We start from the raw sequence: 22,916 nt of genomic DNA, 5'->3' as shown, positions 1-22,916 counted from the left end.
TCCAGCAACACATTTTCAGCTCTGATCTGCAGCCCTCACTTTGTCCTTGGGGAGATTCAAGCCCAAAATTCCAGAAAAACACACACAGATATGTGAGGCTGCAGCACATTCAATCAGTTTGAATATGAAGGGAAGACTGGAGGTGGAGTGTCAGGCTGGAACAACTAGGGAGTGAGGGGTTCATTTTTAAAAGGAGGGGAGCAATGACAGCACAGTCAAAGGAAGAGGGACAGTACCCAAAACAGATGTAGCTGTTAAAGACATCCAGTAACAGGCAGAGATGCTGGATGGTCAGCATGAGAATAGGGCTGAGGGAGCCAGAAGTCATCTCATGGACCTCAGAGTGGGTGTGAGGGATAGTTGGAGAGAGGAAATATGGCCTGGTGGGCTCAGAAAAGGGGACCAATGATCAGATGGTCTAATCCACAGTCTTAATGGCACCCGAACCTACTAGATACATTTCCGATTTTTTTTCTTTTTCTGTACTGTTTGAATTTTTACTTTGCCTAATGACAAAGGCAAGTGTTGGAAGCACCAAACTTCACTGGGGGCAAGGAGTATGTTGAGAGTAGAAATGACTCTGCAAGACTAACATAAACGGGGTAACTCTGAACTCAGAGCCCCTGCTTTACACTTTACTTCTCCTCCATGGGACAAAACAAGACAGGAGGCACTGTCAAATGTCTTCCAACACTCTGTGGCCTGCATTGCGATAGCGTCCCAAGACCAAATGCAATTTGAGTGAGCAAGGTAGGACTTATGTATCAGTGGACTTTTGTGGTAAATGGTATATTAAATATCTTCTGAATGACTGAGAACTAAAGAGACTTCTGTGTGTTCAAACAACATAAATACAATAGGTGGGCGACTGACTAGTGTCTCCTTATATACCAACACAGTTTAGAAGAATTGTGTTACTGGGCTCATTCCATTCAGAGAGTATGGTTCAGCACAGCTTGATTTACTGCCTCTAAAAGGCCAGTTATGTTTTAATACTAACATAGTAATAATAGCTGCTTTAATAGCTGACATGAATAGTCTGTTCCCTCCTAACCTTTTTGCAGCAGCCCCTGGTAAAAACTGAAAGATTTGCAATGAGCACCTTCTCTATTAGCAGCTGATTCAAAAGCTGGCTTAAAGGTTCAAATATGGAGCCATCAAACTACAGGCGCTATATAAATCCAAGTTGCTGTAGGATCTATTATCCAGATTTTAGCTGGCCGTTTTGTTTTCCCCCACGCTCTTTTTGAATGCTGACAGACTACTTGCTTTTCTTTTCAGATTTTTCTTTGACTTCATCTCCATAAATCACACTGTCCCAATACTACACAGGAACACTGACTTCTATTGTGTGTGCACCTTGCCGCTAAAGGGAGTTCACCTTTCAGATCTCCAAATACTGCATGTATACAATTTTGTGACTTTGCCTGACAGTTAATCTGCTGGGGGTGTACAAGTTGGACGCACAGGAATCAGTCAGTTTACTCTCATGTTTGTGTTATAATTTATGATGCGCCTACTGTTTTAAACAAACAGCGAGAGACGTGGTGGCTCTGCGGTCAGCATTGCTGCCTCACAGCGCCAGGGATCTGGGTTCGACTCCAGCCTCAGGAAATTCTGTATGGAGTTTGCACATCCTCTCTGTGTCTGCGTGGGTTTCCTCTGCGTGTTCCAGTTTCCTTCTACAATCCAAAGACGTGAGGGTAAGGTGGATTGGCCATGCTAAATTGCCCATAGTGTTCGGGAATGTGTAAGTTAGGTGAATTAGTCAGGGGCAAATGTAGGGGAATGGGTCTGGGTGGGATACTCTTCGGAGGGTTGATGTGGACTTGTTGGATCGAATAGCCTGTTTCTACACTGTAGGGATTCTATGATTCTAACCTACTGAGTTTATAAATCACTTTAGACAAATTGGTTATCAGACCATTATCATTAACATTAATTCCAGCTGAAGCTGACATTACACATCTTGTTTAAGTATGAATCACTCCAGGTCCAACTACACCACACGGTTTTGTAGAGGGGTGGGGGGAGGAGGTGACAAAAGGTCACTAGTAGCAAGTAGAAAGCCATCAAAGCAATACAGAATAATTGGGTTTGCACTGAAAGATTCTTTGAATGATTTAGCATATTGATGGACAGTTAAAAATCAGGCAGTCGGTAGAATAGATTCACCATCTATTCCAGGAGAAAGTGCGAACTGCAGATGCTGGAGATCAGAGTCGAGACTGTGGGGCTGGAAAAGCACAGCAGGTCAGGCAGCATCCAAGGAGCAGGTGAATCGACATTTCGTGCATTCCTGATTTTCAGCTTATGCTTGAAATGTCGATTCTCCTGCCCCTCAGATGCTGCCTGACCGGCTGTGCTTTTCCAGCACCACACTCATCGACTCACCACACTCATCGATTGGCTATGAGAAGGGCAGTGCATTATGAGATTGTGGACATCTTAGGTGACCAATGGCAGTTGGGCGGCTTGAGTCATGTGATAATATTGCCAGGAACTTATCCAGCTGAAGTTGGCAATCCTAGGCAGCACTATTATGTTGTGTTGTAACGAACAAGACATAGAGAAGATTCTTAGGGAGCTTGACAGGGTGGATGTGGAAAAGTTATTTCCCCCTGTGGGAGAGTCAAGCACCAGAGGAGGGCTGCACATTTCAGATAGGGAGAAGGAGGAATTTCTTTTCTCACAGAGTGGTAACTCTGTGGAATTCTTTACTGCAGAGAGCTGTCAAGGCTGGTTCATTATAGTCAAAGCTGAGATAGATAGACTTTTAATCAGTAAAGCAATCAAGGGCTATAGGGAAAAGGCAGGAAAGTGGAGTTTAGGATTGCAGGTCAGCCATTATCTCATTAAATGGCAGAGCAGACTCATTGGGCTGAATGGGCTACATTTTCATCCAATGGTTTTATAATTTCCTATTTGACAGAATATGGATGGGAGGAATTGGTGAGTTGCTTTTATTCATTCACAGGAAGAGAGCATCAATGGCTGGGCCAGCATTTATTGCCCATCCCTAATTGCAGTTAAGAGTCAACCACATTGCTGTGGGTCTTGAGTCACACGTAGGCCAGACCAGGTAAGGATGGCAATTTCCTTCCCTGAAGGACATTAGTGAACCAGATGGGGCATTATGACAATGGTCAATGATTTTACGCTCATCTTTAGATTGTTAATATCAGATTTTTGCCGAATTCAAATTTGAACCTGGGTTCCCCAAACATTACTTAGGTTTCTGGATTAACAATCTGGTGATAATACCGCTCAGTCATTGCCTCCGCCATACTCAGTCAGAAGATAGCCATGGTTTTATGACACTTAGTTAATTTAACAAGAACAAAACATTGTATCTTTTAAGCATCTTTAATGTCATAAAATGTCTCTAGGTGTTTCAGATGTTATAAAACAGAAAGTGTGCTTCCTGGTTTAAACCTTTCCTGTTCTGACAACTAGCACTGGAGTTTTTCCATCTCCGCTGTCTAAAAATAACTTGTAACAATTTCAAGGTTAAAGAAAACGTAATACACTCAGGAAGGTACTGGGAATGATTTTAGCTAGTTCACATCCACGGTTCAAAACTAGTTATTATTTTGTCATTTCCAGGGCACGCTTATGTGTAAGTTAGTGTAGGTGGATGATGCAAGCAAGTGGAGACGATGTCAGGAGCCACAAAGAAAATACCATCTAATAAGGTCAAAACAACCAAAAACAAACTGCGGAGAATGCAATTGACCAGATAATGTTACATTCCCTGTAACAATGACAAACAGCACTGATGCAGTTTGCAAACGATCAAGTGAGAAAGGATTTGTGTGTTTGAGTGTGGGCGTGAGCAAATTTGGGTGTGTGTGTGTGTGTGTGTGTGTGTGTGTGTGTGTGTGAGAGAGAGAGAGAGAGAGAGAAAGAGAGAGAGAAAGAGAGAGCATGTGTGAGCATTCCTGTGTGTGTGTGTGTGTGTATGTGAGACAGTATGTGTGATTGTGTGCGTGTGCAACAGAGCACGTGTGTGAGTGCATGCGTGAGAGAGTGTGTGTGTGAGAGCAAGTGTATGTGAGCGTGTTATGTACATGCAAGAGAGAAAGTGTGTGTGAGAGAGAGAGAGAACATGATTGTTTAGGGGTGTGTGAGTGCGTGTATGTGAGTGTGTGTGTGTGAGAGAGAGAGAGAGGGATTGTGTGTGTGTGTGTGTGTGTGTGTGTGTGTGTGTGTGTGTGAGCATTCCTCCCAGAAAACAGACCAGTATAAATACAATGCATTTGCATATTGATGGGGCATCTTGTATGAACAGGAGATTGGTGTTGTTCGAAGCCAAGTAAGAAATGATAGCAGCTCCATAAATGGAGGCACAGGCCAACATTAGTTAAAGGAACAGGGTCTTTTCTACTTGTGCAAACCAATTGCCAATGTGTATCAGGTACTCAGCTTCAATGTACTTGAGAATGAGCCTTGAAACATCTCCCATCCCAGTAACATTTTACATGAACTTCAGAGTTGACTTTAAAACAGCGTCAGCAAATTAGCAGAATATCTTACAACCCCAGCTGACTTACAGGAACAAAGGGTTCTAACAATTCACAGTGTGATTTTTTAGCTTTAGTTGAATAGAAGACACTGGTGGGGTGAAATGAGTACTGCGTCTCCTCATTTACATTGGCACAACTGAACCAGTTTGCCAGCTCTGACAGTACTCCAGCTGCCTCAGGACTGGGACTGTGTGAAAACAACGCCCAGCAGCACTGAGCATGCTGATCCTCCAGATGTAGCAGTTCACAGGCACCTCACCTGCAGAGGTAAGCAATGAACATCTACAGGCTACAGAAATGGCATTATTGCTGGACTATTCATCCAGAGACCCTGGTGATGTTCTAGGGACCCGCGTTCGAATGGTACAATTTGAATTCAATGAATATCTGGAATTAGGAGTATAATGATGGCCATGAATCCACTGTGATTTGTCAGGAAAAATGCCCTTTAAGGAAGGAAATCTGCCATCTTTACCTGGTCTGGCCTATACAGGTATAAATGACTCACAGCAATCTATCAGCATAGAATCCCCACAGTGTGGAAACAGGCCATTTGGCCCAAAGAGTCCACAGCGACCCTCCAAAGAGCACCCCACTAACATCCACCACCCCCCACCGCACAACCCTGCATTTCCCGTGGCTAACCCAACCAGCCTGCACATCCCTGAACACTATGGGCAGTTTAGCATGGCCAATTTACTGAACCTGCACATCTTTGGACTGTGGGAGGAAACCGGAGAACCCGGAGGGAACCCACGCAGACACGGGGAGAACGTGCAAACTCCACACTGACAGACAGTCGCTCAAGGCTGGAATCAAACCCGGAATCAAACCCGGGTCCCTGACAATGTGAGGCAGCTGCACTATCGCTGAGCCATCGTGCCACCCTTAATTGACACTTAACTGTCCTCTGGGCAATTAGGGATGGATAATAAATACTGGCCTAGCCAGTGACACACACATCCCGTGAATGAATATGAACAATTTGGGAAAGGCACCAGCACTCAGCCAAGTCCTGCTCTCGCCCTGTACCTCCCAGCAAAGATGGGGCAGGCGAAGTCATAGAGTCCCTACAATGTGGAAACAGGCCTTTTGGTCCAACAAGTCCACACCGACCCTCTGAAGAGTAACCCACCTAGACTCATTCCTTTACCCTATAACTCTACATTTACCCTGACAATGTACCTAACCTACACATCCCTGTACACTACAGACAATTTAGCATGGCCAATCCACCTAACCTGCATATCTTTGGACTGTGGGAGTAAACCAGAGAGTACCAGAAGGAAACCTACGCAGACATAAAGAGAACGTGCCAACTCCATACAGTCACCCAAGGCCGGAACCGAACCCAGGTCCCTGTCGCAGTGAGGCAGCAGTGCTACCCACTGAGCCACCATGCCGCACCTTACTGAATGACTTTAACCCCACCCTACCCTCAGGCACCGACACCACGAGCAGTGCCTCTCCTGTGGGTGCCCCTACACGCGGGAACGGGGAGTCACATCATGTGGTATCTTGGCTACAAGATCGTTGTGTGGCACAAAGCAGAAAAGGGAGAGACAGCAGGTGAGACTCCAGGCCTAAATGAAGAAGTCTGAGCTTAATTTTACCCCATTTTCCATCCGGAATGCTACACAGGACAGAACATCAATTGCTGTGTGCAATCGCGGAACTAGACAGCAATCCCAAAAAATCTGAAACATATAATTTAACTCTGTGGCAGTGAAAACTCAAATGAAATTCCCCAAATCTTTCCCTTATCCATCTCCAATAATCGAAACCATAGGAAGCTGTAGCATAGATCTCCACCAGGACCTTTGTCAGCCCTTTCAAACTTTATCACGGTTTCATGCACAGCTCACCATTTGAAATGTCTAATTCTTATGAAACCAGGAGGGTATAATTGTTTGCCTAATTGGGATAACATATCAGTGCATTCTGCTAATTCAATCTCATTTGCCTATGCCAATTACGTTAATAACAAAATAGACTTTGCTCCATAATAGAAGTGCATAAGAACAATCTTTATAAAACTTGAGAGTATAATTGTTATGCCATTATGGATAACTTATGAAAAAATTATGCTAATTACATCTAATTTACATATGAAATTGAACCAATTAGAACATAATTTTCCCTTACACGCAACTTGAGAGAGCAGGTATGGCCAAAACGCTCCTAACTTTCATGAAGTAGAGATTAAATTAACTCTAGCCTTTTTTTTTAAAACTCTGGCTTGGCTATTTGTGGGGCACCATGTTTGGCCCTACTGAACAAAATGTCAGTTGTACAACCTGATAAATCATGAGGTATGTGGCCCTTGAGTCAATTAGATTGGAGCTTTGGTTTTAATAATCACGGTTTAAAGGCCTAATCTAGGGAATCTGGGTGCATCATTTAGTCATGCAGTCCCAAGAATGCTGTACAGTAGGAGGTGCCATCTTTGTCTCAGATGTGAAACCAAGACTCAGTCTTACATGCAACCATATGAAGCAGGAGTTGGCCATTCAGCCCCTCAAGCTTGCTCCACCATTTGATAAGATTGTGGCTGATCTGATCTGATAGTGGTTTCCGCCACTATCCAAAAGCAGAGCATTCCCATAAAACCTTGCGTAAGCCGAAATGGCATGTAGCGAAGAAGCATTAATTTATAACGGGAAAAATATTGCCTTTTCTTGTAAAAGCAAAAATCCTCTTTGGATTTCTTTCGGTTCGCGAGAACAGGTACTAATGTAGCTCTTTCGTAAAAGCCAAGTGGTGTAAAGCGATCTTTCAAAAATCAGGGGATACCTGCAACTGCAAATCCATGTTCCTGCCTAGACCCCCTTTGCTCAACAAGAATCTATCCATCTCTACCTCGAAACTATCTAAAACCTCTGTTCCCACTGTATGTTTAGGATGAGCGTTCCAAAGATTTACAACCCCTTGATAGAAAAACATCTCTTGTTTTAAATGGGTGACCCCTTTAGTTTTAAGCAGTGACCCCCTAGTTCTAGGGCGAACACCCTCTCCAAATTTCCCCTGGCAGTGTCCCTCAGGATCGCACATGTCTCAATCAAGTCCGCCCCTCCTCTTCTACACTCCAGCCCAGTCCGTTCTACTTTTCCTCATGAGACAATAGTGGCAGCAGGTTCACAAAAGAATCAGGTCATTATCCGAAGCAGAAACATTTGCCAGTGTACAGGAGAAAAACTGGCAGTGGCATGAGATGAAGTGCTTTTGCAGCGAGCTAGCAGATTCTCAATGGACCTAATGGCCTCCCTCTGTGCTGTAACCATTCTACGATGAACTATCATTATTTCCCTTAAAGCTGTTTATGGGACCTCACTGTGTAAACTAGTTAATGTATTTCTTCACATGATAAAAGTCACTAAATGGTTCGAAAGTACTTGGGGGCCTGAAAAGGCAATATATAAATGGAACTTGCTTCTTTCTGTAATATATTGGATGCTTGGTTCTTCATTAAATCATTGAGTCTCTACTATATTGGATGACTGGATCTACAGTAGCTTGGATAGTAATGAAGGTGACTAATCATCACACGTTGCTTTGAAAGCTGAGGTGGTAATGGAAGTGGGTAATATGAAGGAACTAACAGATTCAGTTCCAGGTCTGTGTTATCTCAGCGTAGGAGCTAAGCTATTAGAGTTAGCCTTGGGGATAGTAGGCTGGAGTGGGAGGGAAAGGCCTCAGTGTTGGACTTGCTTGAAAATTAAATTTCAGTGCAGAATCAAGACGATTCCAGGACAAGAAAACAGTAAGAATGTAGCTGGAAGGGCTATGCAAGGAACAGCATTGAACTTATATAAAAAAAGACAGAGAGAAAAGGCAAAATGAAGTGGGAGGGTGGGGGGGGGGTGACTGTTTCAAGTCTGTGGAAATGAATGTTATCAATAGGAAGATGATTTTACACTGTTATTCTTGTTAGAGTGTAAAGCTGTTTCAACTCAGTAATATACAACAGGCATAGGTTTAGAATGACACGCAAGCGAAGGAAGGGTGATGTAAGAAAGATCTTTTCACACAGTCAGTAGTCAGGATACGAAATGCATTGAAATGTGGTGGAGGCAAGTTCAACTGAGGCATTCACGAGGGCATTGGAGGGGATTATTGGGACAGAAGTGGTGTGCAGGCTTATGGGGAAAAGGCAGGAGACTGACAGTAGGTAACAGACCAATGCAGGCATGAGGGATCGAATGGCCTTCTTCCGCGCTGAAATAATTCTGTGATTCAGCGTGCACCTCAGTGTCTGAGGGGAAACATCGGTGAAGTGGTCTGTCCCCAGGTTCGAAACCAGTCAGGAACCTTAATGATGACAGCAAGCGAGTTGGACTGCAGCTAAATCCTTCAACAAGCCCCACACAGTTTTACAATTAGCCCTTACGACAACGTAACTCCCAACAAATTTGCAAAATCACGATAGGAAGAGATACTCCCAGCTCCTAAACAGACCTGAGCAGCAGCAAGTCACAATATCCAGAAGTCAGGTCATTTCAAATAATCAATCCTTAATTTGTTTGTGTACTTGTAACCAATTGAAATTTATTCTTACGAGTATCGTACGAGACTTAAGGGGGTCACCTTTTGGGAAGGATCAAACACATTGGCACTCTTTCCTTTACCTTAAAGGATGACCTGATGGAGGTGCTGAAGATTATGAAAGGGCTTGATGGGGTAGGTATCGAGTAAATGTTTCCACCAGTAGGGGCTTCCCAAATGAGGGCTTTCAACATAACAGAGTCACCAATAAATTTGAGGAGGAATCCCAGACAAACTCTTCACCCAGCGAGTGGCAAGGACATGGATATCAAGACCATGGGGAACAGTTGAGGTAAATAGGTGCATTCAAGGGAGCATGCAGGTCAGATTAATGCTAACAGCACAGGGCTCAAACACTGTTCAGGCTGAATGAGAAGATCCTGCCACTTTGACGTGGTTTGGTGAATAATGGGCAAGGATCTGCCTTTGGACGGGGAACCCAAGAAGAAGAAAAAATTAAACCTACAAGGGAGGAAGGGATACAGGGTTCGAAGAAGGAGATCTGGAAAACACATGTGGCAAGCATAAAAGCCTATTTCAGACCAGTTATAGAGTCATAGAGATGTATAGCACAGAAACAGACCCTTCATCCAACCTGTCCATGCCGATCAGATATCCCAACCCAATTTAGTCCTACCTGCCAGCACCCAGCCCGTATTCCTCCAAACCCTTCCTATTCATATACCCATCCAGATGGCTTTTAAATAAGGGCTGCTTCTCCACCCCATAGTCTGTATAACGGTTGCCTAACCAAGGTCACAAACAGCTGTCGAGATGCAGCAACAGGAACTCTGATATAAACATCGACAAACTAAGTGCTAGGGTGGGGAGATAAGCATTAACCAACGAAAATAATGTGCCTACCATGTTCCAGATAAGAGGGCGTACCTTCAGAGGGATCGAGCCTTCGAGCCCTCCGACCGTGTTTGGAGTTGTTGTGGACGAACATGTTGTCGGAAATGGCCAGCACATGGCCATCCACGTTCACCGTTGTCGAGACGACCACCTGGGGTGTGGAGAGATCAAAAGAGCCATTAGGAGAGTCACTTTGCAACACGAGAGACAAAGGGCATTCTGGAATAAATCCCACCTGCTCAATCATGTTATCCTGGAGAAAAAGAAAAACAAAAGAAAACAAGCTTAGAGCTAAAACAAAATCAATTGGGAAACAGCATTAGAAGCCTGGGTAAGGGAGAAGGAAATGGAAATGAAATATTTTATCAGTAGAGTGAAAGTAAACCTGTAGCATCACTTTCAGAGACAGGTTAATTAAGGGAAGTTTAGGGCAGGTCTGGGGAGGATGTCTTTACACAGGGTAGCTGAAAGAAGTTTCAATAAAAAACAGTTGAAGTCTGGACACTCCAACATTTGAAGAAACAGCTCCAAGCAGAATTGGCTTGGTTTTTAGGGAAAGGGTAGTGTGAAAATGGAGGTTTCTCATCTGAGCCTATCTTGAGAGCATCTGTCCCAGTTGCAGTTGACCACTTTCAAGTACCACTGAAGTGCTGTGATATATCACTTAGCTGGTACACATGGCACAGGTTCACTGCTCAGTCAGCACGGAGATTGCTCAGCGCTCCTGGAACTCGGAGAAAGTAAGGACTGCAGATACTGGAGACCAGAATCGAAGGGTGTGGCACCAAGGGGCAGGACAGTCGACACTTCAGGCAATTCCTGATAAAGGGTTTACACCCGAAACATCGAATCTCCTGCTTCTCGGATGCTGCCTGAGTGGCTGTGCTTTTCCAGCACCACACTCTTTGGCTCTCCTGGAGCATTCCTGAGCCAGGAAGTGGAAGTTTGACTCCTGGTCAAAGTGCAGAACTCTCCTGGTTGCATGTGTACGAATTGGGCAAAGGTAGCATCCCATGACTGCACATCTTTCCCATGGCAACCATTCTGACTCAAAGCACAGAGAAAGCTGCAGAAACTCCACAGCTCTGGCAGCATCTGTGGAGAGGAAGAGAGAACCGAGTTAATGTTTCAAGTCTGGCATGACTCCTTCAGAACTGTTCAGATTCTTCACTTCTGAAGGAGTCATACCAGACATGAAACATTAACTCTGTTGTTTTCTCTCTCTCTCTACAGATACTGCCATACCTGGTGAGTTTCTTCATGTTTCCCTGTGTTTCTTTCAGATTTCCTGTGTCGACAGTACCTTGCTTCTGTTAGCCATTCTAACTTTTTGTGAAGGGGTTCACAGAAGACAACACAGAGGTTGCAGACAGATGGGAATATTAATGCAAACAAATCAAAGAGTACTCGAGAAAAACGAGGGAAAAGGAAAATTTGTTGGAATTTTCTCACCTACTCTAAATGTCCACTTATCCAACACTCGGCAGCCAATACGGTGTCTGCTGAACTGCACTGGCTCCAGAATTGACATCATCCCGATTTTACAACCTTATCCATCACTGCACCCCTACATGCTCCCACACCCGCCCACCACACCTTGTCCTCTTATCTCTAAATTCACTTTAAACCTCACAAACCTCAAAGACTGATGCACTCCTCTTTTACTGGCCTCCTGAACATTTTGATCCCTCCAGCACTGGCAGTCATCCCTGAAGCCACCCAGAGCCTACATTCGCCCCTCAAGTGTTTCTGCCTCTCTGACACTTTACCATTTTTTCAAACCGACCACTGCGAGGAAGGTTTCTCATCATGCGTCCTCAGGCTGCTGTGAAACTGTCCTATAAGGTTCACATGGACCGACTTGCAGTGTTTCAGTGCACTGAAGACGTTGTACAAAGCCAACTTGTTTTTGAAGGCAGCATTCCACGGGCACTGGAAATTTTCTGTTCTCTTAAATCAAATGGCCTTTCATGTTTTGTAAGTCTAGACAGGCAATGTGAGCTGTCTGATGGGTAGAGGACACCCATCTCGCTGCCTCCTCAAATCCTCTGCTACTAACTCAAGCACACCTCCTGGCTGGGGTTGGTAGGCTGTTGACTTTTCTTCAATTGCTTTCCTGCCATTAAGTCCCACTTAGGCTGGTTGTAAAAAGAAATAACTTGCATTTTTCAACTTTCAACCTGAAAGCCAATGAAGAAGCACCCTTGGTGCATTGTGGGAAATGTGGCTGCCAATTTACACACAGCCAGCTCCCACAGTCAACCAAAGACTGCATCATTTCTTCGTGTTGGTGAATGCCCTCCTCCTACTCTCGGGCACAAGTGGTTTTGCATTCCACATTGGGAGGGAGCCAAATCAGACAGATACTTCCATGTGCAATACTGCGTGTTTTAATAACAGTCCATTTCAAAGGAAACAAACAGGGTGCAAGGCAATTAGGAATTTTCAAGGACAGTTGGAAGTCCTGATGTAGCACAGTCCAATTAAATTGGTGTGAACTTCAATGAGGCAGAACACGATGTAGCGACACAGGCTTTGCTCTGCATTTAACGCTGCACACACAATCGTGTTTATTTCGAAAGGCTCACCAATTTAGCTACAAACACATATGTGTTTTGTGCATGCCTTGGTCGATAAAACCTTGTGTTCTGGATCAATGCAGCAGAGGTCAAGTACAGAGGCACACAGTTAAGGAAACTGATTGAGGATAGTCTGTGTGTTGAAAGGGACAGTCCTCACACATAAACCCCCCTGTGATGCTCAATCAGTGGTGCATCTATTAATCCCAGCATAAAGTAGGGCTTCCCTCTGTTCAGCCAGAGCAGATGATCCATTAACCAATCAGCAGAACACAATTACAATTTAATACATCAAATATTTTAAAGGTAAACCCAGTTCTTCCTCTCCTGCGCAAATAGCAGCACTGTCACAGATTTCAAATAAGGTGAAGCCCCTGGAGTTTATCCAGAGTGCCCTGCTCTCCACTGGTAACATGCTACCTCAGCCAATCAGGTTTGAAAGTAAATTGAGATCATTTTGAATTTCAGTTAAAATTCCAAGTTTAGTAAAATGTCCACAAGTTATTTAAAATATCTTAAAGTAAATCAGAACTGTGAACATCTACCTTGTAAAGTATACTGCTGGTGACTCACTCTGTCTATAAAATACAGTCTGCTGGTGACTCTCTCTATAAAATACAGTCTGCTGGTGACTCTCTCTCTCTCTCTCTCTATGAAATACAGTCTGCTGCTTTTGCCCAGTAGGGATTTGGATTCTGGATATTTAAAGGATCCATAAGCGAGGGGCTAGGGAGAAACTTACACTTATGCTCACCTCCAGTTTAACAACGAAATGGGAGAAACTCCCATGAATAACCAGCTGCCTTATTGAATATAAGAATGTCGGAGTGCCAAACCTGGGAGCAGATGTTTAACCTCAATCCACTCAGGTGGGGAGATAAAGAAAGGAGGAAGTAATCTCTGTTTCTGACAAAAGCAAGGCTCCTGATGTGGCTTTTTTTAAATCCAATGTCGGAGTCACACTTGTCAACTATGAGTTATGAGAATCAACTGGTGTTTTCTGACTCATGCAATGGGAAAATGATGTGAAGATGTGGAGCTAGGTCGCTTCTGCAACCAAGAAGAAACAAGATATGTCTCTGGAACTCTCTTCACCAGGAAACAGTAAAATTAGAAATCAAGTATTTTTGGTGCCTCACTTAGATACTGAAGAGAGATTGACAGCTCCATCACAACTTATGGACAATATTTACAGAAAAGATGATTTCTTGGAAGCTTATGGTCAATATTTATTTACAAGATAGAGAGTCAAGGGTTTTGAGAGTTATATGAAGGAATAAAGAAATTCAGTCCAGGAATTAGAGTCTGTAGGGTGTCCTGGGACAGGCTACGCAAAGGCATGCCAGAGAATTCCTAGAGGCCTGGCACTCCAACCACAACACCATAAACAAACACATAGATCTAGATGCCATCTATCAACCCCTCAGAAAACAACAGGAAATGACATCACCACAAACCCCAGGAACCCCATCCAGGAGAAAGATATAAATAGAAAGCAGGAGACAACAGCTTCGCTTCACTGAGAGGTCGCCACTGATGATGTTACCTAGCCAGGTAACGAAATGTCTGGATATCAAACCTACAGCTCAGCGAGCAAACCTACACCCTAAATCTGAACCTGAGCTACAAACCTTCACAAACCTTGCATTCAAACTGTTAGACTGTGCACACATCATGCAAATGGATAGACTTCAGGTTTTGACAGGTGTTCAATTTTGTGGTAATGACTCTCTTTTTGAATAAATGACACTGTTGTAGAAAGATTTTCAGCAGCACAATCATTTCCAGCTACTTCCATAAAACACGGTGGGAATTCTGCAGCGGTATATGGAACAGAGGACTCTGCGACTCCTGACACACTAAATTGCAGAGGGTCGGTCATAGGTGGCTGTATCGAGAAGGAACCTCAGAAAGAGGTTGTGAGGCAGATCTCACTTGAATAGATTTCCGAGTCAAAGGAAAATGCAAGACTTTGGTGAAAACTGGCAAAGAATAAATTCTAGAAATCCACGAGGAATAATTAATCATTGTTCCCCGACTGATTTTAAATATCATGTCAGAAATTGTCCAAGAATCAAGTATTTCAGAAGACCATGTCAGAGGTGGTTCTGATGATGAGTATGACAAAGATGAACTTATTGCATAAGAGACTGAAGACTTCATTCAGCCCATGAATATCCTAGCAGCCAACGCACTCAGTTGTGCTGTATTAGGTAAGGTCTGCACCTCAACAATGTTGGGACTGACTAACTAAACTGTCGTTAAGAAAAGCCTGGACAAAGCAGATTAGAAGAGAGGCAAAAGGTATTGAAGAACTCCATCCTTTTGATTCATGGTTGATATTGTGTTCCCAGCTTTAAAGAGAGCAGTCTTCCCATGTGAAATTGGAGGACTCTGTCATCCTATCAACAAAGATGTGGTTCAGAGTGACATGTCTTTATAGTTGAGTATGTCCTTGATTAAAAAAGGCAGTTTAAATTGAGACATTCAAGAGGGGTACTGGATATTTAAATAGAAACAACATACAAGTGTTATGGAGTAAAGGCAGGTGAATGTTTCTTGGAGTCACAACATTTATTTGAGACTGGTGCATTCATGATGGCTGACCCTTTTTGTAGTGTAATAATTCTGTGATCTGAAATCTGGGCCTGACTTGTTGAGGTAGAGGCCTAGTTGGTAGTTAACATCTGTGGCTTGACTCACAGTTGGGACTGAGGCCTAGTTTTTTTTTTAGATTAGATTACTTACAGTGTGGAAACAGGCCTTTCGGCCCAACAAGTCCACACCGACCCGCCGAAGCGCAACCCACCCATACCCCTACATTTACCCCTTTAACCTAACACTACGGGCAATTTAGCATGGCCAATTCACCTGACCTGCACATCTTTGGACTGTGGGAGGAAACCGGAGCACCCGGAGGAAACCCACGCAGACACGTGGAGAATGTGCAAACTCCACACAGTCAGTCGCCTGAGTCGGGAATTGAACCCGGGTCTCTGGCGCTGTGAGGCAGCAGTGCTAACCACTGTGCCACCGTGCCGCCCACAACCTTGAATAGTTGGCAGTTAAAACCAGGTACTGATAGGACATTGAGGGAAGCTTGTGGACTTCCTTTTTCACTCTGTGTTGGAAGCTTTCTGGATAATTTTTGCAGTCTGATCTCTGCTCCCTGTGTCTCACAACTCTCCTTCAAATCACCTCACGCCTTGCTGATGCCTTTAACCAGCGGTGCGAGGTAACCAATGAGCAGCCACCAGCGGCTACATCATAAACATGGAGAATGACAAAGCACTTGTCATTGGTAAAGCAATAAACTTGCAATTCCTGGAATCTGGGCATTATTATGTTTTTTTGAGGAAACTAGGAGTTTCCCTTTCAAGAAGTTCAAGAAACGATATTGACTTCTGCAGGAAAGAGACTGATAAAATAGAAATCTGATATGTTCTAAATATTGAAAGACTTAACTGCACCCGATAATGTGTGTTTCCTTGGCCTGACAATGTAATGAAGTAGCAGGCATGGATCTGAAGACACAAGACAAAGATTGGAATATTTATCTGTTACATTTTGTAGATATGACAATCAAGTTCAGCACATCCATGGTGATAAATAACAAGGACAGACCGACAATTGTGGATAAAGTCATGGAAAAATACATTGGCACAGGCCTTGGGTCAACAACGAAATCCTTCACAACTAATGAAGGTGAATCTTTGCATTACAGGTTCAGGGATGTGTGTGAGAATCCTACATTTTTATAGAATACACTCCACAGCAATAATTGCTTAAACTTCACACAAAATACTGGGAGAGCAGTTGAGCTGTTAAGTTACAAACAGCACTGGCATGGATAGACCACAGAAGAAATTCCTTAACATGACTGGGAGGCTATAGCTTGTGCCAATTAGTATCCAGCTGGAATCCAAAGTTGCCTCCAATGCTGCATGACTATCCTCCAGCACCAGAAGGAGTAACAATTAGCTCCATTATTTCACAATCCTAAATGGGCTACGTGCTGGCAGAAAAGTATTCATCAAAGCAGAGGGGACAAAAATTATCAAAGAGCCTTGAGACATTGTTTAAGACCATCCAGGGGAGGTTTCTGTTCTCTGACATGTTTTACTGGAACACAATTGAACAATTGGAGCAATAAGAGGGAGGAAATTTATTGGACGTGACGGGAAAGCTTGAATAATAAATTATATTACTTACAGTGTGGAAACAGGCCCTTCGGCCCAACACGTCCACACCGACCCGCCGAAGCGCAACCCACCCATACACTTACCCCTTCATCTAACACTACGGGCAATTTAGCATGGCCAGTTCACCTGACCTGCACACATTTGGACTGTGGGAGGAAACCCACGCAGACACGGGGAGAATGTGCAAACTCCACACAGTCAGTCAGTCGCCTGAGGCGGGAATCGAACCCGGGTCTCAGGCGCTGTGAAGCAGCAGTGCTAACCACTGTGCCACCGTGCCGCCCAATGTGGGGCATCAGACCGAAATAGTACATTCTTCACAAGTTTGGAGATGAATTATGAATGCTCCAACTCTGAGAAGGTGGGAGAAGATGATGATGATGAGGCATCTCAGATTCTGCATACCCATGAATTCAATAATTTGGAACCTGCAGGCCAAGCTCAAATCATCCATACCAATAGACATACTGATCATGTGGAACATGGAAAAGTAACCTCGCGCAGGCATCATTTGTCGAAAATAGGCTATTGATTTTGTCCCGACCAGCGGAGTCAGACAACTGGAGGCTGCCCATGATAGTGGGACACACAGGGAGCATCTACAGGGGGATATAATAATTGGCTAAAGGTCCAAATGAGCAACAGGAGGTGGGGACCACAGATTGACAGCAAAGTGGAGAATTGGAAAACGCTTGCATTATTTCAGGAAGTAAATATTAGGAGCTAAAGATTGCACAAGTTGAGAGGTTTTCTAGCAGAGATTTTGACAGTTCACACCAATCTCAAGGTGACAGTAGTGTGTGTAATGGACAGCCTTCTTGGGCAAAGGTAAAAGTAGAAGTAATCCCCATGATGGAGAATTGTGCTAACAGAACTGCTAACAGAACAAAAGATAGTTTAGCCCCTTTCATCACTCTAAGGAAGTTTGAAAACTCGAAAGAATCAGACCATAAGACACAGGCAATTCAGCCCATCGAGTCGACCATGGTTGATCTGACAACCTGCAAATCCCCTTTCCTGCCCTGACTCTGTAATCCTTGATTCCCTTACTGATTAAACCCCTGCCTATCTCAGCCTTGAATCTACTTAACGACCCATCCTCAACAGCTGTCTGTGGTAAAGGATTCTACAGATTCATTCCCATCAAAGAAGAGCTTTTCTTTCATCTCTGTCTTAAATGTGGGACCTCTTATTCTGAGATGAGGCCTTCTGGTCCTAAAGTCTCCCACAAGAGGTTCCACATCTACCCTTTCAAGAGCCCTAAGAATCTTATACATTTCAATAACATCATTTCTCATTCTTCTACATTCCAATGTCCAACCTACTCAACCTCTCAGAAGAAACCCCTCCAGATCCAGAATCAATCAAATGAGCCTTCTCTGACCTACTTCCAATGCCAGAATAGATAAAGCTAGCAAAACTGTTTACGGTATTCTAGGTGTAGTCTGTTTAGCATCTTGCTTAGTTTCAGCAAGACTTTCGCATTTTTATACACCATTCCCTTTTAAATTAAGGCCAACTGTCCATTTGCCTTCCCTATTATTTGCTGAACTTGGATCCTAGCTCTTCAGTATTCATGCACGAGGGCTCCCAACTCCCTCTGTGCTGTGGTTTTCCACAGTCTTTCTCCATGTGAGTAACATTCAACTCCTCTGCCAAAGCGCAATATTGAGAAGTTGATGATAAAGGACAACTTGGTCTGTCACACAGTTGCCTGCATAAGGAAACATTCCTAACAGGTGGGATCCGACAAGGTCAAGGATTGGTCGGTAGCTTGAGTCTTTGAGGAATATCTCCCACCCCTGTATCACCACTAACTGCAGGCCATCTACTTCCATCCTTTTCAATCCCACCATTTGTGTCATTGCAAGAAAAAAATATCCCTCAAGGAAGACAGGGAATACCTGTGATGGAGTGGCCCTCACTCCATCCAAAGAGAAAATCAAGGAACTGGCTGGAGAATTCATGTGGAGATGCTCAGAACACCAGGGGCAACATATTGAGTGAGCTTCACTGGGCTGCTTTCCGAATAACGCCAGTGTTAACTTACTCTTATTCTTAACAACATTGGAGTCCTTTATCACAATTAATTCCCCTTCTCAACCTCTTGTAGAGATACTAGAGGTAGCCAACAAACAACTGTGAAGAAGTGGCTAACACACACTACCCTTACCTCCACTTGCACTGCTACCTGCAAAGAGGAAGCCCTGGGAATGGACCAGCAAGGCTTTCATCTACCCTCTCCACCAGCTCAGATACTTGCAGCCTCAGTGAATACTTGACCTAGATTAGGCACAGGAGTACAGTCTGGCGAGCACATCACTGGCACATGTCTGCAGCTGGTCAAGGAAGGAGCACGCCAGGCCATTGGCACTCAGGTGACTGCCAGGCACAAGGCACCTGCTCAGCCACAGACATGAGGTGAACTCGGCGTCACAGCCACTTTTCTTCAGAGTGCACAGAGGAGCTCAGGAACAGCAGCCAGGGCTGGCCCCAGGGGCAGGAAGCAAACCCAAAGGGTGGAAGGAGTGCAGCCTTGATCTCAGGACTGTGCTGGCCTCCTTGTAACTCACTCTCTTTCAAAAAAAACCTGTTGGCGATTGTGTCCATGTCTCTCTCCCTCTTTAAAAAACATCCTGTTGTGTTCTGTCTCAGAGTCGATAGGAGATGTACCTCTAAGGGACATGTTCATGATATCACCACTGATTTATGGCAATGTGACCTAATTGGATAAAATCCCTCAGTCTCCATCTTCCTGAGCTCTGTCCCCTTGCAGCATGACATGGTGAAAAATGTGTACTGCAGTACATCAGAATTCCTTAGCATAAGCCCAAGCATAGAAGTACCTGTCAGTTTGATTGACATGTGCAAATACATAAGTAGCGTTGGAAGCTCATTGAATTCTTCCAGACTCTATGCCTCACACCTCAATCATGTATCACTGGAAGCTAACAAAAGAATCACATCATATCATGATGACAGAAGATCAGCAGCTCTCATGTCATATCACGTCAGAACTCTCTCCCTTCAGTGAACTACTGGTAAATCTCTCTCACTTTAAAATACTAGCTGCTGTTGATTCTCTCTCTTGTTAAAATACACCCTACTGGTGACTCTTGCAATCCCTTTATGATATAACTTGCTGTTGGTTCACTCACTTTAAAATACAGACTGCTGATAACATTCTCTCTCTTAAAATACAGTCTTATAGATCTCTCTGAATCCCGTTAAAATACAACATGCTGCTCATTCTCTCTCCTTCAACTACAGTCTACTCGTAAACTCCATTATAAAATACTGCATGCTGGTTTCTCTCTCAATCCCTTTCAAATACAGACTGCTTATGGCTCTCTCTCTTTAAATTACAGCCATTTGCTGACAATTTCTCTCTTTCTAATTCAGCCTGACAGTGACTGTCTGTATCTCTCTCTCTCTCTTTCAAAAACAGCATGCTGACGACCCTCTCAGATCACAGCAGTGTTACGAGGGTAGGAAGAGGCCATTAGGCCCACTGGATCTGTACTAGCTCTCTGAGTTCTACCTTAGTGTTAATCTCCTGCCTTTCCCCTGCACATTGTTTGTCTTCACATAATCATCCAATGGCCTCTTGAAGGCCTCAGCTGAATGGGTCTCTGCCACATTTCAAAGCAACACATTCCAGAACCCAACTACCGCTGTGTGAATACCTTTTTATTTTGCCTCATATTTTGCAAATCACTTAAAATCTGTGCCCTGTATTTCTCAATTCTTTTACATGCAGGGACAGTCTCTCCCTATCCACTGTCTGGATTCCTCATGGTTTTGACAATTCCTATCAAATCTCACCTCAGCCTTTTCCTCGAACAATCCCAACTTCTCCCATCTATCTTCCTCACTGAAGTCTCACATCCCTGGAAATTCTCACATCCCTCTTTTGCACGCTATCTAATGCAATCCAATCCATCCAATAATGTGGTATCCCTTAATGTACACAACACTGAGGTCAAACAAGTATCCTATATAAGTTAATCAAAATCCACTGGTGTTATGGTCTATGCTCCTGTTAACAAAGCTAAGGACACCATACGCTTTACTAACAGCTGTCACTACTTATCCTGCCACCTTCAATAACATAGGCACATATAGACTCCTCTCTCCTGTTCACCCTTTAGAGTAGTACTCTTTATTTTGTGGCTGTGTTTTCTGACACCAAGGAGCATGCACATTATCAATAATGTCTCTGATAAACATTGTTACAAATATCTATACACACTAATAAATGATCACATTTTTAACAAAAGGTAGATTGGGCAACAGAAAGAAAAAAATCTGTAAGACAAAGGAGAACTTATAAATTTCAAAAACCACTGTGGTATTGTGTATGTGTGGATGCATGTACAATTAGAAATAATCGCAGTACTTTAGTTAAAAAATTAATTAATGAGTATGTTAATAAACCACTATATTATGATAATATTATTTGACAGTGCTTACATTAATAAAGTGTATCACAAAGTAAAACCTTTCCTTTAACATCCAATAATTGTCTTAATATTGTATGCATGCGTGCAGTGCATTACAAACAGATCCTTATTTCCTACTGTCTTATGTTCTTACTACCAAAGTGTATCACCTCAAATCTCCACACCGAACACCACCTGCTACATAGCTGCTGAGTCCAATAACTTTCCAGTTGAAATTCTCCTAACAGTTCACAATTTCCCCAGTTTTGCACCATCCACAATTTTTGAAATTCTCCCTGCAGATGCCCCCTACCAGCATCTAAATCATTCACCGATATATTAGAAAAAGCAAGGGTCCAAAAACTGACCCCTCGGGAATTCAGCCACAAACTCCCGTCTGCCCTAAAAACACCAATTAACCATTACCTCTGTTTCCTAACCCTTGTCCAGTTTTGTTTTCACATTGCAACTGTAGCTTATGTTCTGACACATAGTTTTGCTCACAAGTCTGTTGTGTGGCACTATAGCTAATGCATTCTGAAAGTCTGTGTACACCATATCAATCACATTACTCTCTGTTACCTCTACAAAGTACTCCAGCAAATCAGTTAGACAAGAATTTCCCTTCACAAATCCATGCTGACTTTGCTGAATGTATACATTTTCCTTCTATGTGGCTATTAATTCTATCCCGAATAATTGCTTCTAAAAGTTTCACGACTACCAAAGTTAAATTCAACAGTCTGTAATTCTGGGTTCATTTCTACAACTTTTTTCTTGAACAAGGGCGCAACTTTTGCAATTCTCCAGTTCCCTGGCACTCCCGAGTCCAGCAAAGACTCAGAGATAATTGTCTGAGCACTAGCAATTCCCATTACCATTCCCATTTCCCTCAACATCCTTAGATGCCTCTCATCTGGTCCCAGTACCTTCTCAATTTTAAGTACCAACAGTTCATCCAATATCTCCTCATCAAATTTAAACACTTCTAGTGACAAAGTTTCCTCCTCTGTCACCATAGCCTGGGCAGCTCTGCCTCATTGGTAAAGACAGATGCAAAGTACTTAATACCTTGGCCATTTCGACACCTCCTGCCTCCATGCATAAATCTAGCTTTTGGATCCTAACCTGCTTAACCTTTTACGACTGTTGTATGTGGCTATGGAAGCCTCTGGAATTTCACCGTATGTAAGATGCTCATCGATTTTTTATTTCTTTCCTTACTTATTTCTTTAACTTCTATCTCCTTTGTCATCCAGGGATTTGCATGTCCTACTTTTCCCTTCTGAGGGAATATATCATGATTGTGCCCAAGCCATCCCCATTATTCACTGACTATGCCACCCTCTGGTTCCAGACTAACCAGCCCAGCTGTTAGGCCCAGTTGAAGTCATCGCTCACATTGTTGATCATCCTGACTCTGAATGCTTCAGTGTCAATTTCCACCATCACCCTCAACCTCATTATCATTGTTCCCTGAAAGTTCCCTCACTGTCACCTGATACACTTGAACGATTCCCAAGAATTGAATCTAACATTGCCTCCTTTCTCATTAGACTGGACACACAATGCTGTAGGAAAGTCTCATGAACACAATCAACAAATGCCTGTTCCTCACTGATCCTTACACGACCAGTCTATACGTGGGCAATTAAAGTCCCCCATTATAACTATGTTATGATGGCTACACACTTCTGTAATTTCCTTGCAGACTTGTTCCTCTATATCCTACCCACTTCTTGATGATCTATAGATTACACCAAATAACAT

General features: G+C 43.4%; 1 protein-coding gene across 1 annotated transcript in view; it reads right to left on the bottom strand.

Moving 5' to 3' along the window:
• The window catches only part of ebf1a (EBF transcription factor 1a), a 461,222-nt gene that overhangs the window by 186,247 nt on the left and 252,059 nt on the right, over positions 1 to 22,916 (bottom strand). The window contains 1 exon segment of the mRNA XM_043703973.2: positions 9,957 to 10,074. Within this exon segment, the coding sequence (XP_043559908.2) occupies positions 9,957 to 10,074 (118 nt within the window).

Source organism: Chiloscyllium plagiosum, unplaced genomic scaffold, assembly GCF_037043375.1.
Source record: "Chiloscyllium plagiosum isolate Xiang-an unplaced genomic scaffold, Cpla_swu_hap1 HiC_scaffold_16, whole genome shotgun sequence".
Classification (NCBI taxonomy): Eukaryota; Metazoa; Chordata; class Chondrichthyes; order Orectolobiformes; family Hemiscylliidae; genus Chiloscyllium; species Chiloscyllium plagiosum.
The sequence above is the reverse complement of the archived record's forward strand: the minus strand, read 5'-3'. Positions and strand labels throughout refer to the sequence as shown.